The sequence below is a fragment of the Chenopodium quinoa genome, unplaced genomic scaffold, assembly GCF_001683475.1.
Source record: "Chenopodium quinoa cultivar QQ74 unplaced genomic scaffold, ASM168347v1, whole genome shotgun sequence".
In the NCBI taxonomy this organism is placed as follows: domain Eukaryota; kingdom Viridiplantae; phylum Streptophyta; class Magnoliopsida; order Caryophyllales; family Amaranthaceae; genus Chenopodium; species Chenopodium quinoa.
In genome coordinates this window covers 1-18,921 of record NW_018742424.1, presented here as the reverse complement: position 1 = coordinate 18,921, position 18,921 = coordinate 1, and the positions used below count along the sequence as shown (strand labels likewise).

Here is an 18,921-nt window from a genome sequence, read left to right as displayed (position 1 = left end):
ATAGTTTTAATTTATTTTTTCTTCTCTCTGTTTTTGAAAACCTATTTTAAGAAAACAGCCAATCCAGTTTGGTTTGGTCCATGATATAAGTCCAATAATGGTGTAGTTAGATGGAGCTTAAAAAGAGTTGTCCAACGATATATTATAAGCCTAATTCGATGATAATGAGGAAGTTATGGCCAAATTACTAAACTGGGACTGGTTTGATGCGGCCCAATGATCTAGAAGAGGGCCTAATATGGATTTATCATTCCTAATGCAATTAGAATTGATTTTAGTCTTCTAGATTCTTCTAGAAAGTTCTTTTCATTCCTAATTCAATTAGCATTGATAAATTGACTTTATTTGACTTTTTAGAGTTTTAATCAGAATAAAAGAGTGTTTTTAAGGAAAACATGATTTTGCCCTTCTGTATGGCTAAATTTTATTTGAATTGTGAAAACGCGTGAAAATAATTGTTAGCGCCTGACGACAGGGATTAGCGCCTAGCGCTAATGTTCGGCGTTTGGCGCTAATCTGTTTTATCCTCGTCAAAACTCTAATTTGTTTTTCTATCCGTTTGGCTGATTTTCTCTATAAATAGCCTCCTAAACCTCCGTTTTTCATCATCAAAAAATCATCAATTCTCCCTAATTCTCATCAACAATCATCAAATATCATATATTCTCTAGTTTTCTTATTCTCTCTAGTTTTTAAGAATTCTTCTCTCTCTAACTTTCTATACAAGATTCCGCATTCACAAGATGTAGAAACACCTAGCCAAATTCGAAGTTGCCTTCGCCCTAGACATGAAAGGTTTTCATTTCTGAGGGTTTGGTCCCAAATCTTTATTTCAATTATTTAGTTTAATTGTTTGTTTTATTATTTTCCTTGAAGTTACTAACGCGTGTATTTTGTTATTAGAAAGAGGTACGAGGCATCCAAGTAAGTGTTTTAATGGTTTTATTGATATTATGATATAGAAATCATGTCTAGGTTGTTATTATGATTCCTAGTGTCATGTTAGGGCGTTTTGATCTTCCTAATATCATGTTTAGGGTAACTTTAATATTAGATATGACAATTATGATGCTTCTTATGTTTTTTCTAACATATCATGTTAGTATTATGTTAGGGTTAAATATTTGATCTTTACTCCTTAGTGACATGCTAGGGTTTGTTATTAATCTTGTTAATATCATGCCTAGTATCTTGCTATTATTATGCTTTAACATGATTATGATAATTATGATTATTTATTGTTATGATGATTATTATGTTGCTTGATTATTTATTGTTATTGCTTGATCACGCCATTTATGCATGTTTAAAGGGAATTGGTAATTGTAATCACGCTTAATAAATAATTATAATCTTGTTTAGAGTTAATATGATTATAATTCAAGTGATCACCAATAATAGGTTTATTTGTGCATTAATTTTCAACCAACATAGATAAACAGGTTTAGGGTTAACCTAATGATTGCATGTTAATCAGAAAGCGCACATGAATATGATCAGAATAAAGTAGCACTAGTAGAAAAAGGCTCATTTGTGTCGCTCATTTATAGTGTATTTGCGTCGCTTCTATAAGCGACGCAACTGCTCGCGACGCAAATGATTTAAAAGTCATTTGTGTCGGTCCTAGGGACGACGCAAATAAGAGTCATTTGCATCGCTCCTTTATAAAGGAGTGACGCAAATAAGAGTCATTTGCGTCGCTCCTTTATAAAAAAAGCGACGCAAATGACTCTTATTTGCGTCACTCTTTTATAAAGGAGCGACGCAAATGATTCTTCTGATAAACTTCTTTTTTCTTACTTGCGTCACTCCTTTATAAAGGAGCACCGCAAATGACTCTTCTGATAAACTTCTTGTTTGTTATTTGCGTCACTTGTTTATATAGGAGTGACGCAAATGACTGACTAGACAATACAAAATTGTTTTATTTGCGTCACTTGTTTGTTTAATGAGTGATGCAAATGAGGTGAATTTTTTTTTTTTAATTATAATAACTGCCTTGTATATGTTTGTAGTACCTGTTTTCCTTACTAGTGGCATAAAGTAATATGCTAACGCTAATATAATTGAAATTAAAATGCAATATTATTGAATAATGCAAATGTAAATTTCGACAGAGTCTCCTTTGTAATTTGGCCTACCCATAAAATTGAGAATGACGGCATTATATTAACAACCTGTCCAATAATTTACATCTCAATATCATAGACATTATACTCATCATCCCAATACCAATTAACCAAAATCATTCATGTCAAGCCTATAATCCAAAACAAGAGTCCAACATGCGCTAAGTGTAAAGTTCAACATTACATATAAAATACTCTGCCCAAATATCTCGAATCTCATTTATCTCCTCCTCAGTGTACGGTAGTTCTTGAAAAATCCTATCAACACAACAAATATACAAGACGAAAGTTTTAATTCAAGATTGTAGCTAACATCAAATTGCATTTATCAAACAAAAATGAAATATTTGACAACTCATACCTGAATAAGATCCTCACTGCTATGGTGATGTTCAAGTATTTCGTACATATGACGCATGACGTAGTAGCCACACTCACATCCACCCAATTGTTGAGGACACTACATGTAATATATTTATAAGTTGAATTAAATTTCTATACTTAAATTATTAAGAAACTAAAAGTTAGGGTAAGAAATTAAGGTAACCTGTCCCAAATGCCATGTCAATTTACTTCCCCTAGATTGTCCACTTAATGCCTTGAAACTTCGAAAAGCACTACACATTTGAAACAAATAACATATATATATTACCCTTACACACATAAAATCATGACATTAATAAAAAACTAGACTTACTTTGTCATTGCAAACTTAATTGCTAAATTTCGCTTCTGCCTCAAAGAATCAAAGTTGATGACTTCACGCTTAGCCATGCATAAGACCAAAAGAACCCAATGATTCCTACATAATAAATTAGACACACATTTGTAAAAGAGTAAAATAATATCAACAATTTGCAAAGTCCAAATAAATACAAGTTCAAAATTTATACTTTTCATGGTATGGGCATAAGATGAACTGCTTAGATTTTTGTTTTTCCATCACATGTGTCATGTATAGTAGGATACGATCTGCACCACTATGCAATAGGTTTCTGAAATCATTTCCGGACCATGAATCCAATGGAAGCCACATCCACCGTATCGAGTAAGTCACTCAAGGCCCTACATATATATCATGTAATACCATTATAAATGGTAATAAATAAGTATATATGGGAAGAGTGAAATTTGAATATCTTACATCATAAAAACTTGCAAAACTGAAATATTCAGCCAAGCTCCTGTGAGAAGTTTATTGACATCTTCACGTTTGATAATGATGTCCTTATTATCTTCATAACTAAAGGTCCAAGCATCAACCTTTACCTTAATAGTTTCACCTTCGGGTAATGAAGATAACAAACTATTCAAAGACCCACACTTCTGAGACAAGTTTTCCAAAGCATAATCCATAAGAAAAACTTTTTTTGGATTGGTGTTGGACTCTTTTGTTTCGTGACCACTTTCAACTACTTTCAGTTTGTCTTGCATGTTTTCTTTGGCCTCTTTGTTATTATCATCGTTCTTATTTGATATGAATTCCTAATCAATAGTAAAGCAAATCTATTTTTAAGAAAAAGCATGTGCTTGGCCAAGTAAGGATGAACCTCACTAAGATTTTGCAACACAAAAAGCTCGGCCTTATTTTTCATTTCAAAGCTCATGGATATCCTTTTCCTGCCAATAGTACCTTGACCTCCAAGCCTCCCATCGTGTCGAGACTTTGGCAACCCAATTTTCTGTGAACTTGCAAGATATTGAGCAACCCATGCTGCCACTTCCTCAGCAACTGTTCGTTGTACAATACTAGCTTCAGGTTTGGCCGGATTCATGACTTTTCCCTTTAAGTCACCCATTTCTCGTTCAAAAGGATACATTTATCTCATACACACTGATTAGGGGATTTTTATCCACCAATCACCGTCTGACAAGTGGACCAACCAGGTTCCGCCACGTGTCCTTCACGTAGGCCAATAGGAGACTGCCACGTGTCAGTCACAGATACGTCCTCTACGGACCAATTGAGACACGCCACGTGTCCACCCATGCCAAATGGGAAAACCGGCCAACAAGGCCCAATCCTGTTTAGAGGCCCGGTCAGCCCTAGGTTTACCCTAAACCTAGAGAGTGGCACGTTTCTCAAGACTATAAATACTTAATTAATCCTCATTAAGTTGGAGAACAGAACAGAACAGAACAGAACAGAAACATTACGGAACACACTAATAACTGGCTGATCTCGCTAACAAAGCAGATTACCAACATTAAACACTCTCACCTAGAGAGACTTTATTACTTTAATTTCCGCATTAATTACTCCTTAATCAGGTACTAACTTGACCGTTGGAGGCAGAGCTCTCAGGAGTCTCCGTTATTTTGCAGGTACAGGCGTCCGGTTCCAGTCTCAGAATTGTAACTCTCTCGCAGGACATCAGAAGACCCCGAAACATTTGGCGCCGTCTGTGGGGAGAGTACTTCAGAGATGGCATCCAAGTCTGTACCGACTCCTGAAGAGAGGCGTCCCCTAAACGACCCTCAAATTCAGTCGGACCATGACACCGAAAGTGAATTTGAAGTTGAAACTCATACAGCTCCAGACGGGACCCTAAGGGCCCGACGTACCCGTCATACCGAAAGGAGGGAACGGGAGCATCTTCAAACAGGAAGCGAGCCAGCAGGCGCACCGCCTGCTCGGCAACAGCCGACTGATGGGTCTGCTCCCATCACAAGGAACGAACTCATGACCTTCATGAGGGACTTCAAGGGAGAGATTCAAGAGTTGATCAACAAGAAGCCGCCTGCTTCAGTCAAGGAGCAGTCGGCCAAGAAACCTTCCACTTCACTGAAGAGGAAGCCAGTTCAAGGGCGAGAGGCGACTCCTCATCCTAAATCTAGGAAGCGGGAGCCACCTGCCCTTGATTTCACAAAATTCCGTTATCCTACAGGAAATAGGAAACCGGTTCGTCATATTCAGGCGGACGGGTCAAAGCAAACATTCACAGATGCTCGGCTACTGCTAGAGCAGAAGAAGAGTGACCGATTGTCAGAGTCGGCTTCTACTTCAAACTTTCAAGACAGTTTGCGAAAAGCCTCGATAAGGCATACTCAGTCGTACCATGAGAGTCAGTCAGGCGGCACCTCCCGTCAGTCCGGCTTTCATAGTGCCCAGGCGGTACCAAACTTACCATTTGTGCCGCAACAACAGTATTTTATGCAGCCACCTCCATTTGGTGGACCTACAGCAAAAAACGTCCAACCTATGGACTGGCAGCTACGGTTGCTTAGACTTGGTGAACAGCCGTCGGCCTTCTCCAAGGAAATTACTGAAGCCGCTCAGCCGGCCAAAGTGAAAAATGTACTAGTAGGCGCCTATGACGGCACTACTAACCCAGAAGACCATCTGATGGCATTCACCAACCTGATGTACCTTCAAGGGTTGGATGATCCCACTTGGTGCAAGTGTTTTCCAGCGACTCTCAAAGGAATCGCACAGCAATGGTTCGGCAACCTGCCGACTGGTTGTGTAAATAGCTTCAGGACGCTTGCTTACTTATTTGCCTCCAACTACGCCATGAACATCCCTGCGAAGAAAACGACCCTTGATTTGGGAACAATTCAGCAGGGCGAGAAGGAGGGGCTTCGTTCTTACATCAGGCGGTTTAACCTAATGAGAATACAGATTCAAGGGTTACCGGATGAGGTAGCTTATACCGACTTTTTTAGAGGTCTCAAAGACGGGTCTACCTTCAAATTTGATTTGGTTCGAAAAAGGGTGGCGACTCTTCAAGAGGCCTTGATTGAAGTAGAAGCCTATATACAGGCGACTGATCTGTGTACGATAAAACAGTCGGACGGGAAAAGGTTCGACAAAAGAGAAGGACGACAGAAACAGTCGTCAAACAAAGATGAAAAAAGAAAAGAGGTCTGGGCGGCTGATTCCTCTAAACAGCCGGCCCAGAAAAAGAAAAAAGAATTCAAACCATACTCCCCAAAGTATGTGTTTAACAAGGATAACCAGTTTATCCTAAAAGAAATAAAGGGACGGATCTCAATTGAGAAGCCGGTCCCCATGAAGGGTTCTGCAAACAACCGGAACCAAGATAAAATCTGTGCTTATCATGATGACGTTGGTCATCACACCAATGATTGCATCAGTCTCATGCGGTACCTAGACCGCCTGGCTGAGCAAGGTGATCTTGACACTTATGTCAAGAAATCTACGGGGAACACTTCCTCAAAAAAGCTGTCGGCCAAAAAGAATCAACAGGCCGACAACTCCGATACAGATGATGCAGTCGTCTACACCATTGCAGGCGGCTTCTCAGGAGGCGGCCCCACTATTAGGGGCAACAAAGATAATATAAGGCGGTTAGATGTAAATTCCGTTCACCAAGGACGGCCGTCCAAATATACATTTCCTGAGATTGTCATCACTGAAGAGGATCTAGGAGGGGTAAGGGGGCCGCATGACGACCCTCTCGTTATTGAATGTAAAGTGGCCAACCAGAGAGTTGGCCGAATCCTCATAGATACCGGGAGCTTCTCAGATCTCATCAGCAGCAAATGTCTGTCGAAACTGAAATATCAGACGGACTGCGTACATCCGGCCTCCCATCCTTTAATAGGGTTTGGAGGAGGAGTCGTCCACCCACTGGGACGAGTAGATTTACCCATTCTCCTGGGCGAAAAAGGGGAAGGACGACACATGGTAGTCCGGTTCCTAGTGGTAGAGGAACTCTTGGCTTACAACATGATTCTGGGTCGACCAACCCTGAATAATTCCAAGGATGTTATAATCCCGTCTCTTATGTTGCTCAAGTTTGAGAGGGATAATGGAACAGTCGGCTCCCTAAGGGGAAATCAGAGGATGGCCCGAGAATGCTATCTCTCGGATGTCAAGCCCACTGTTATGGCCACTGGGTCAAGTGTTGAAAAAACAGACCTTGACAATGTCAAGGAGAGTGCGCCTATTCAAGAAGCAGGCGGCAAAAAGAGAAAGGCGTCCCAGACAGAGTCCGCAAGAAAAGCGAGAAAATAGCAATCATTGGCAGAGGAGCGGCCGGATGAGTTCCGCCCTCAGCCGGCTGGTGAGCATGCGGACCTGATCTTAGACGACTCACGTCCTGATCGAACAGTCAAAGTTGGGACGACTGCTCTGAGAAACCTTGGTGACGACTTTCACAACCTATTGAAAGAATACAAGGACATCTTTGCATTTGAAGTCCATGAAATGCCAGGCATTAGTCCTGATCTGGCGGTACATAAACTCGCTGTGGATCCGAAAAAGAAGCCGGTACGGCAAAAGAAGCGGAACCATGGCAAAGAAAGAAGGCAGGCGGCAGCCGCCGAAGTTAAAAAATTACTTGATGCAGGGTTCATTCGGCAATGTTACTTCCCAGACTGGGTTGCAAATGTGGTGCTTGTTAAAAAAGCCGAATGGCACCTGGCGAATGTGTGTAGACTACACAGACTTAAACAAGGCGTGCCCCAAAGACAGTTACCCTCTGCCTAAAATTGATAACCTGGTCGACTCAACAGCCGGCCATGCCTTAATGAGTTTCATGGACGCCTATTCTGGTTTCCATCAAATTCCCTTATGGAAGAAAGATCAGGAGAAGACGCCCTTCGTCACTGATCAGGGGTTATACTGTTACACGGTCATGCCGTTTGGTCTTAAGAATGCCCCGGCTACTTTCCAACGAATGATAAACACAGTGTTCTTTGATCAGATTGGGAGAAACGTCGAGGCATATATTGATGATATGATTGTCAAGACTAAACTTCAGAAAGATCATCTGTCGGACCTCCGAGAAACTTTCGCCACACTCAGGCGGCACCATGTCATGCTCAATCCCAAGAAATGTGTATTTGGAGTTGAGTCTGGGAAATTTCTCGGATTCCTTATCAATCAGAGAGGAATAGAAGCGAACCCTGAGAAGGTGCAGGCGGTCATTAACATGCAGTCGCCTCGTACCATCCGAGAGGTTCAGAAGTTAACAGGTTGTCTGGCGGCCTTGGGAAGATTTCTAAGCCGATCAGGCGACAAATGCCTATACTTTTTCCAGGCAATTAAGAAAAAGGCAAGGTTTGAATGGGGGCCGGATGCTAAGGCCGCCTTCCAGAAATTAAAAGTTCACTTGCATTCCTTGCCGAGGCTGGTCAGCCCTTTGCCCAAAGAGGTTCTCTACATGTACCTGGCCGTCTCTGATCATGCGTTAAGCGCTGTTCTCCTTGCTGAAAGGGACGGCTGTCAGCTCCCGGTCTACTTTGTCAGTCACGTACTGAAAAATGCCGAGTTGAGGTATCCCCTAGTGGAGAAATTTGGTCTTGCTCTCTTCATGGCTGTTAAAAAATTGAAGCCCTACTTTTTGGCACATGCAGTCGTCGTGTATACAGACCAACCTATCAAGCGGCCGCTGACCATCATGGAGTCGTCAGGCCGAATGATCAAATGGGCCATAGAAATACAGAGCCTCGAAGTTACTTTCGAGCCAAGAAAAGCAGTGAAGGGGCAAGCCTTTGCTGACTTTATTGTTGAGATGACTCGTCCTCCTGACTCTCAAGTTCCAGACCAAGTCTGGAAGGTATATGTGGACGGAAGCTCTACTTCAAATGGTTGTGGAGCAGGCGTCATATGTCAGTCGCCAGAGGGCGACAGGTACGAGTATGCTCTACGCTTCAGTTTTCAGGCTTCAAACAATGAGGCAGAATATGAAGCTTTACTAGCCGGGATCCGCATGTGCAAGGCGGCAGGGGCAAGAAAAATAGACGCCTGTTCCGATTCACAATTGATAGTGAGTCAGTACAATGGCGAATACGAAGCAACCCATCCGGCCATGATCAAGTATTTACAGGCGGTCCGACAAGCAGTCGGCTCCCTTGAGGATTTCCATCTGATCCAAGTGCCGAGATCAGAAAACAACCAGGCGGATGCACTGTCAAAATTAGCATCATCCGCCTCCTCTGATACTCCTCGAACTGTTTTTTGGGAAGTAATGGAGAAGAGAAGCATCGAGGAAAACCCTATTGGAGTCCTAGACAGAAGCTCAGCCTGGATGGATTCAATCAGGGCATATCTGACAAACGGTACACTGCCGGATGATCCTCAACAGGCGGCAGCACTGAAAAAACGAGCCACCTGTTTTGAAATGATTAAGGGAGAACTTCACAAGAGGGGGTACCTTCAACCCTTCTTAAAGTGTGTTACTCCAGAAAAGGGACGAGAGATACTAGATGATCTTCACTCTGGTTACTGTGCTTCTCATATAGGTGGTAGGATGCTTGCTCAAAGGGCAAGGCGGCAAGGCTACTTTTGGCCTACTTTGGAAGCAGATGCAATGGAGATGGTGAAAAAATGTGACAAGTGCCAAAGGTTTGGCAAACTAATTCACCGTCCGGCTACTGACCTCACTACCATTCACAGCCCACTACCGTTTGCTAAGTGGGGCATGGACATCATTGGTCCATATACGCCTGCTACAGGCGGAAGGAGGTACATACTTGTTGCCGTTGACTACTTCACTAAATGGGTAGAGGCGGAGGCGGTAAAGGGAATCAAGACGAAAGATGTAATTTCATTCATTTGGAAAAATGTCATCACTCGGTTCGGGGTTCCCATGTCTATGGTTTTTGATAATGGTCCCCAATTTGAGACGCCTGTTCTCAAAAGCTGGTTGGGTGACCAAGGAATTGCAAACTACTTTGCATCTGTCGGCCGTCCACAAGCAAACGGCCAGGTGGAAGCCTTTAATAAAATCATCTCAGACGGTCTCAAGAAAAAGATTGAACGAGCAGGCGGCCTATGGGCGGATGAACTACCACATGTTCTCTGGGCCATTAGGACGACTGAAAAAGGGGCGACTGGAGAAACTCCATTCCTCCTAACTTACGGTGCGGAAGCTGTTCTCCCAATAGAACACTACGAGCCGACTCTTCGTGTAATGCTATATGACGAAGAGGCAAACTGGGAAGCCATGCGCCTGGCATTAGACTCACTTCCTGAAAAGAGGGGCAATGCTGTCTTGCGCCATGAGATCTATCGCCTGAGAATGACTAGATCATACAACAAAAAAGTACACAGGCGTCCACTCAAAGTAGGGGACTTTGTACTTAGAAAAATGGAAGCAGTTGGTAGGGCTAATGAGTCTGGCAAACTAACTCCCAACTGGGAAGGACCCTACCGAATCTATGAGGAAGTCAGGGACGGTACCTACCGTCTGGAAACACCAGACGGACAACCGTTGCCTCGAACTTGGAATGTAGATAATCTTAAAAAATATTTCTTTTGAATGATGTAAAGTAAAGAGCTACTTAATAAAAGTTTGCACTTACTATTCAATTTTGTATTACGAAGGGCATGTCGTCTGTACCTTTACAGTCGGCTACTCTCCATTGAGTTTTACACTCTATCTTCAGAGGGGCATGCCGTTTGTACCTTTACAGTCGGCTACTCTCCATTGAGTATTTTACTCTATCTTCAGAGGGGCATGCCGTCTGTACCTTTACAGTCGGCTACTCTCCATTGAGTATTTTACTCACAATACTTAGCTAAAAAGATTAGGGCCTGGCCGACCCTGTGCCTAACAGGCGGCTACCCTTCTTTTACTTAGCACCTACGTTCACCAAGAACTTACCAAGGCCATAGGCCGAATGATCAGAAAAGGCGCCAAGCCAACTGATCAAATCTACAAAACTAATACGACCTGTCCCAACATCATAGCAGGCGTCCGACGGCATCCCTCCGGATGAAATTCGTCGCAGAGAGCAGCTCCCTTTTGGGTGGAACATTGTTCTATAAACTAATTACACGGCACCTATACGACTGTCCCCAAGGGCAACCACGTAGCCGTTTTTGAGACAAGGATAACTCTATCACTAACCAAACCAGTGGTAGCAGTTGACATCTGAGTCAGATGACCGCCTGTATTACTTGGGATAAATGCAGGGGGTACCTATTGAGTTAATAGCCAACAAACATTGGCGAATCAAGGGGTCTAGCCGGCCTACGCCGCCTGGTACCTCTACTTCTCAAACAAAAGTGACGGCGACTGAGTAACTCCAACGTTAACTCATAGTCACTCCCTCAAATTTGGTATGGAACCTAAAAGGTTTGAGTCGTCCGCCTGTTTTTAACAAACAAGGGCACTCAAACCCCTATTCCTACTAGGTAACCTATTGAGTTAATAGCCAACAAACATTGGCAGATAAAGGGGATCAGCCGGCCTCCGCCGCCTGGTACCTCTACTACTCAATCTAGATTGTGACGAAAACTAAGTAACTCCTATGTTAACTTAACAGTCACTCAAACTTAGTATGGAGCCTAAAAGGTATGAGTTGTCCGCCTGTTTTTAACAAACAGGGGCTCTCAACCACTACTCTTGCTAGGTTAACAAATTATGAGTTAAAAGCCAACAACATTGGCAATAAAGGGAAACAACCGGTACCCGCCGCTTGTTATCTCTACCACTCAATTCCTTGGCGACTAGGTAATACTCTATTTACTTGGTCAGACCACTTTCCTACTTGGTTAAAATTACAAAAAGACAGGCCCGCCTGCCTAAAAAGGATCCAGACAAAATAGTTCGAATACCGATTGAATAAATGGTCGACTGGTCGTCTATCTTGGAAACAGACAACCAGTCGTCCAGGGGCATAGGCGGCGTACTAACTATCCGTACCTGTCTGCAACGTTCGGCCATGTACAACAGTCGGTCTAGTGAACAATGGGATATTAGATATGGAATACTTGGACAAATTTGAAACAAAACAAAAATTCATTAAAAATAAGCCGGTCATTAAAGACCAGCAAAATATTCAAAGCCCCGGCCCCCTGGCCGGGTAAATAAAAAGCAAACGGCACGCAGGCCGTGGAAAAAATACATTAAGCTTAAGAAGGGGGCAGTTCAGTATTAGCAGCTGCCGCCTGGTCAGCACTCTTCTTGCTGGACTCGGCTTCAGCTGCATCCTCTTTTGATGCCTTACCCCAAAGTGGCACAAGCGCCACAACCGGCTCCTCCTCCTCCAACGCTTCTCCCAACGCCTCTTCTTCAGCAGCCGCCAGGATCTCTTGATTATATGTTTCCGAACACTGGCGGTACGTTCTTTCCCAAGAGGCAAAGTCGGCATTGGGGAACAGGCGGCCCCAGGTCATGCGCTGGATTTGAGCGGAGTCTTCCATCATCTCCCGGACGAGCTCTTTCTTCTCTTGCTCGGCCTTTTCCGAGAGCTCTTGGGTAAGACTCTTCTCTTGGCTCACCAGGCGTTCTTTTACGCTGGCCAAGGATTTCTCCATGGCTTCGTAAGAGTACATTTTTTGGCGAAGAGGTTTCAGCTCGGCCTTAAGATTTGTGATGGTCGCCTCCAGCTCGTCATTCTTCTTCTGGGCCGCCTCTAACTGAGCCCGAACAGCGGCGGTAGCATGCGCCTGATAATAAAGAATATCAATGGTCAGTACTTCATTTTGGGCAATTTGAAACATTGCCTTGTCACAGTCAGAGGCGGCCATAGCTTTTGCAGCCTTTACCTCTTTGTTCTTCCGATCAAGCGGCTTGCGAAGGCCGTTAACTCGGAGCAGGGCCTAAGTACAAAAAAAAAACAAGCGTCAGTTTCCAAACAAAAAAGATAACAGGCGTACTGGAATTCAAATACTCAAAAAGTATACCTCAGCAAGGACCCCTGCAATCCCATCAAGGTCAAGGGTGACGACACCCCTGACCGCCTCCCGTTCAGATGGAGGAACTACTTTGATCATGGACTTGGCTACCTCTACCAAGTCAAGCCCCTGAGGGCCGGCTGCATCAAGCGTAAAAAATCAAGTTAGACCTAGTCAAGAAGGAAGCAAGTGTAAAAGTTTTTACAAGTAATTGTCCATACTTCTAGGCGGCCCCGCCGGGGTTTTAGAAGAAGTGGCCGGCTGCTTCTCAGCCGCCACTGTTTTCCTGGAAGACCCAGGAGAGCTTGCAACAGTCGTCCTCCGGGCCTTGGGGTCCGGCTGTTGCGAGGAAGAAGCTCTTGGAGTGCCCGACTAAAAAAAAAAAAAAAAAAAAAAAAAGAAAAAGAAAAAAGAGAGTTAGTATATGCATAAGACAACTCCTAAAAAAGGAAGAGTTTCGAAGCCTACCAAGGGTGCCCCCTTGTTGGGGAGTCGGTACAAGACTGTTGCATGAGAGAGGCCCGCAACATGGCCGCCGCAGTCTTGGATGCTGTTATTTTACTCATGGCGTCAGCTGCAAAAAAATAAACAGCAAAGTTAGTAAAGATCCCAAGTAAACAAAGCGTGAAAAAACAGAGTATTTGTCAGGCCGGCTACCTCTAGAGCACCGACTGCTGAGGCCACAGGCGGCCAAAAAGTACTCGTCATAGAGCCACTTGAAGCTCGGGACGCAGTTTAGGGTACTTGCTCTCGTACCCCTGAAGTAGAGTTCACCCTAGTCTCTACTTTGAAGAGTCCTTTGTCTAGGATCTCTTTTTTAGCCTTTGGGGGAACAGGCGGCATGCTGCGGCCGCCTGCGAGAAGAGGCGGATCCCTATTCCACTTGTTAAAGCGTTTGTTCAGCTCCGTGTCTGAACCCTCGATGATAAGGAAGGTGTTCCGCCAATCCTTCCATTTGTTCGCCTTACCTCTCGTCATGAGGTAGCCCCTATGGCTTGTTAATTGATACCAGCCGGTACCTCCCGACTTAGGGGTCCGGCTGAGATAGTTCATGTGGGCGAAAGCCTCAAAGCTTGGCTCCACCCCGTACATTTCTCACCCGGCCACATAGCCGAGTACGTTTACCCAAGAGTTGGGGGCTAACTGCCATAACCCCAAATCATACCCATCTAAAATCCGCGGAACAGCCGGATGTAATGGGAAGCGCAGTCCAGCTTTGATGGCCGCCACATAGCAGCCAAAGCAGCCGTCATCATAGCTGGTACCAGCCGGCCAGACGACAATGTCTTCTGGATCCGGCACAAACACTAGAAAGTCGGGGCCCATTCTGTGGTTAGCTATAAAACTCTCCACTTTGTCTTGCATGGCTGCGATCCGGCCCCGGGGTACCGTGCAGTAGTAGGGGGTGTTTTCCTCTCTGTAAGAGGCGGACGGCTCCGCCCAATTGTCCCCCTTCTCAACTGCATGAGAAAGCCTCGCCTCTTGTAGGCGGCTGTTTCTTTCTTTTGAGCCTGGAGAAGCGTGGCCAGAAGAGCTGGACTCGGACTCATCCTCTGACGAGTCCGAAGAGGACGACTCCTCCCCTCTCCCAGAGGGGCCCGCTTCCTCTCCCTTAGAAGGAGCAGGAGGAAAATTAGACATATCAACGGTGAAATGGGAAGGGACCACCTTGACCCCTCCCTCAGAACTGTCGCTTGGCAGCCGCCTCGTTTCACTTCTACATCTGGCGCCTGGTCAGATGTTTCACTAATGAGCACCCTTTGGGAGGAGCCGTCCGAGTTTGAGATCATAGCAGTCTTTTTTGTTCTGGCCATCACGTTCTGCATAGACACAGATACAGTCGGACTTTGTATAAAGGGCAAAGATGGGTCCAGAAAAGGGCAGGCGGCACTCCTAGTCCTAGATTCAGCCGTCCCCGGTGACCGGCTGATCACTAACTTAGGTCGTGTCGTGTGCTTCCGTGGTGCCATTTCAAAAAATAAAAAGAAAATTAAGAGTAAGAGAACTGAGTTACCTGAACGAGTGACGGTTGATGAAGTTCTGGAAATCCGGTGCAGTCGGCTTGTCAGAACAGGCGGTAGGCGGAAAAGTCCGAAATGTCAGAGCAAGTTCAGGGGTCCGAATGTTCTCGCAAAGTTCTCAAATGTGAAAATGACCGAAGTCAGCACTTCCTTATATAGGCAAAGTGAGAAGGCGAAGGGTCGCTTCCAAATTCAAAATTTGGGCGGAAAATCTCTCGGCCATTTGCAAGGTGACACCTGTAGCAGGCCGTCGCCTGTCACCGTGCGGCACCTGTCACAGGTGACACGTGACCAGTCACGTGCCACCTGTGAGGGGCAAATGATTAGGGGATTTTTATCCACCAATCACCGTTTGACAAGTGGACCAACCAGGTTCCGCCACGTGTCCTTCACGTAGGCCAATAGGAGCCTGCCACGTGTCAGTCACAGATACGTCCTCTACGGACCAATTGAGACACGCCACGTGTCCACCCATGCCAAATGGGAAAAACCGGCCAACAAGGCCCAATCCTGTTTAGAGGCCCGGTCAGCCCTAGGTTTACCCTAAACCTAGAGAGTGGCACGTTCTCAAGACTATAAATACTTAATTAATCCTCATTAAGTTGGAGAACAGAACAGAACATAACAGAACAGAAACATTACGGAACACACTAATAACTGGCTGATCTCGCTAACAAAGCAGAATTACCAACATTAAACACTCTCACCTAGAGAGACTTTATTACTTTAATTTCCGCATTAATTACTCCTTAATCAGGTACTAACTTGACCGTTGGAGGCGGAGCTCTCAGGAGTCTCCGTTATTTTGCAGGTACAGGCGTCCGGTTCCAGTCTCAGAATTGTAACTCTCCCGCAGGACATCAGAAGACCCCGAAACACACACTGGTCCTCAAAGTTTAATTTCACGTACAAGAAGAATAACCAAATGAGGCATCACGTCAAAAAAAGATGGGGAAAATACATTTCAAATCGACACATTGTCTCAAGTACATCTGCTTGCAAATCATCTAAAATACTTGGATTTATGACCTTGCTACAGATAATATTAAAAAAGACACATAATCTTGTAATCGTATACCTCACTTGTGGTGGCAAAATTCCTCGAATGGCAACTGGTAATAATTGTTGCATCAAGACATGACAATCATGAGATTTCATGCCACCCAATTTCAAGTCAGACATTGACACAAGTCTACGAAAATTAGAAGAAAATCCAGCCGGGACCTTTAAACCATGCAATGACTCACACAAGCTAGTTTTTTCCTTTTTAGACAAGGTAAAGCAAGCTGGGGGAAGATACCAGCATTTTCCTCGAGATTCGGGTGCCAACTCTGAACGACCCATAGCAGCCATGTCTTTTCTTACTTTAACTCCATCCTTTGTCTTTCCTGGCATATTTAATAAAGTTCCCACAATGGCATCACAGACATTTTTCTCAATATGCATTACATCTAGACAATGTCTAACTTCCAAATGTCTCCAATATGGAAGAGACCATAGCTCAGACTTCTTCTTGTAACCCCCAGTTGATTTGCTTTTGTAAGGCTTACCAAACTCATTCTCAATGTCTTTGACCCGCTGATAAACCTCACTTGCACGTAAAGGCCACGAGCTTCTCTCAACTCCACTTTTCCATTAAAAGCATCCTTATTGAATCGAAAAGGGTGGTCTTCTGGAAGATGTCTTCGTTTATCCATGTATACATTCTTGCCACAATTGTCTAGGAGCAATGCCTCCAAATCATCTTCACAAATGGGGCAAGGAGTTGTTCCCTTCATAGTGTACCCCGACAAATTCCCATAAGCTGGGAAGTCATTTATCGTACAAAAAATCATGGCACGTAAAGTGAAATTGGTTTTACTATATGCATCAAACATTTGGACACCTTCATTCCACAACAATTTCAAATCTTTAACGAGAGGCGCTAGATACACATCAATGTCATTTCTAGGTTGTTTAGCCCAGATATTAGAAGGGACAACATAATGTATCTAGACTTCATGCATAACCAAGGAGGCAAATTGTAGATAGTTAGAAGAATCGGCCAAGTGCTATATTGGGTACTTAGTTTCCCAAATGGTTCATTCCATATGTACTAAGACCAAGCCTAAGATTTCGATCTTCTCACCAAAGTCCTTGAACTTTCGATCAATGTTCCTCCATTGCGGAGAATCAGCAGGATGCCTCATTAACCCATCTTTCTTCTTCCCATCAGCATGCCACCTCAATAATTTTGCAGTTTTTTCATCCGAGAAGAGTCTCCTAAATCTCGGTATAATTGGAAGATACCATAATACCTTAGCCGAAGACCCTTTCTTACACAACTCACTAGTATCATTCATCTTGTAACGAGAAACTCCACACCTTGGACACTCATGCAAATCAGCATACTCATTTCGATACAACACACAGTCATTGGGACAAGCATGTATCTTCTAATACTCCATACCCAAGAGGCACATAAGTTTCTTGGCCTCATAGGTGGAGTTTGGAAGTTCATTCCCGTCGGGAAACATTTCTACTAAGGCTTCTAACAACTGCGTAAAACCCTTGTCGGTCCAACAATTGCTCGCCTTTAAGTTGAATAACTTCATAATAGCACCAAGTTTAGTGAACTTTGTACAACCAGGATATAATGGGGTTTATGCAGCTCTCAAAATACTATCATATGTCTGGAGACACTCTGTGAAATGGTCTTCAACATCATGCATCATTTCATCTATCCTGTCCTTCTCCACTTCACTCTCACTTTTAACACCAATATCAGCTGTATCGATATCCTCACCTTGGTGTTCATTATCATCATCACAATGATTCTCATCTTCCCTTGGACAATAACTAGAAATTGCCTCAATATATATGCTCTCACCATGCCATGTCCACCTTGTGTAGTTTTCTTTAAACCCACGACGAATTAGATGATCTTTAATATCAACTATATCACAATATCCCCTCGAATTATTACAGTCACAACAAGGACAAAGAATAATCTTTGATTTATTCTCTGTTTGGTGTTTTAAGGCAACAGTGCTAAACTCTTCAATTCCTCGTAAAAAAACTTGTACAATTTCGTTTACCATACATCCAACTTCGATCCATTTTCAACCACTGAATAACAAAATTAATTTTAAGATAATGTGTATATTTTGTAACATATATAGCTCCTTAACCATAAACAAGAATATAAGGCATCAAACATTTTCATTCAAAGTTTATATCATGTAAATGCAACTCCGGATGATCCAATAAGGTCCTTATCACTCCAACCTAGCCCATTCTTGAATGTCCTATCTCACTAATAACTACTTGTAAAGTTTGGTTCTAAAGAAAATCCGGCAGCATTTCCCTATAGTTCTCCAAGCACACAATGTAGATAATCGGCTATCAACATATGTACCCAGAGAACAATCGGGAAATAGTGAGCCATGATCTTCTTAGACCCAAAAACAATTCAAGTAGTTATCACCTAAATGAGATAGAACATTCAAGAACAGTCCCAAACCGGGGACTATTCAAGACTTACTCCTAATGAGTAAGCCCTAAACGGGTATCTAAGCCAATGATGCAAGTATTATTGCAATTCCAATCAATTATATCACAATTAAAAATCTCATACAATTCACAATCATTATACCAACCAGAACAAATAAGTTAATATTGCAAAGAATGGTTCATATATATATATACCACAAGTGAAGACAATCTCGTATGCGTACTACCGCCTTAATCGTTTGTCCACAACCAAAACCTCGAGCAACTTGTGGAATTCACTTCCGCATAATTAAGAATTTGCCATAAAAAATTACATATATTAAACCAACATAGTTTATTCAACTTAATCTTCCATGTGTAATAAAAGTTGTTATTCGGCATTTCTTATTAGCCAATCATGGTGTAAAACTTGAAGACCTGAAACGAGTGTTAAGTCATCTGCAGGTATTTAGATCTTATACTAATCCATGTCTTTATTGCCATCAAATTTATATTGCCATCAAAGTACAATGAATAAAAAAAACCTTATAACAGCTATATATAAATGAATGTAACAACATTGCTAAAATTTGAGGTGATGATTTTAGTTAAAAGGTTTAAAATTTCCACGTTTGTTATGAGTTGAAATTTGTGAAATCGTGACATCCAATCCATAAGTTCAATTAATAACATTCCCTATATATAT

General features: G+C 43.1%; 1 protein-coding gene across 3 annotated transcripts; it reads right to left on the bottom strand.

The window, feature by feature from the left end:
* Positions 1-2,066: 2,066 nt before the first annotated feature.
* Positions 2,067-18,775, bottom strand: LOC110714824. Of its 3 annotated transcripts, XM_021893376.1 has the most exons (6): positions 3,274-3,993; positions 3,023-3,194; positions 2,827-2,931; positions 2,677-2,746; positions 2,491-2,589; positions 2,067-2,387 (listed from the first exon to the last, which is right to left on the bottom strand). In XM_021893376.1, exons 2-6 carry the CDS (start codon positions 3,163-3,165, stop codon positions 2,361-2,363), a joined length of 444 nt encoding a protein of 147 aa, XP_021749068.1. In that variant the 5' UTR covers positions 3,166-3,194; positions 3,274-3,993; the 3' UTR covers positions 2,067-2,360. The 3 variants fall into 3 exon arrangements, with proteins under 3 accessions (XP_021749068.1, XP_021749076.1, XP_021749071.1); XM_021893384.1 differs by lacking the exons at positions 3,023-3,194; positions 3,274-3,993 and adding an exon at positions 18,432-18,775; XM_021893379.1 differs by lacking the exon at positions 2,677-2,746 and having other exon boundaries at positions 3,274-4,002.
* Between the last annotated feature and the right edge of the window lie 146 nt (positions 18,776-18,921).

Excerpts from the sequence above, each read along its gene's own strand:
- LOC110714824 (XM_021893379.1), bottom strand. The coding sequence starts at position 3,165 with ATGTGGCTTCCATTGGATTCATGGTCCGGAAATGATTTCAGAAACCTA. Across the intron at positions 2,932-3,022 it reads TTATGCCCATACCATGAAAA|GAATCATTGGGTTCTTTTGG; the intron begins GTATAAATTTTG and ends TTTATTATGTAG. Across the intron at positions 2,388-2,490 it reads GCAGTGAGGATCTTATTCAG|GATTTTTCAAGAACTACCGT; the intron begins GTATGAGTTGTC and ends TTGTGTTGATAG.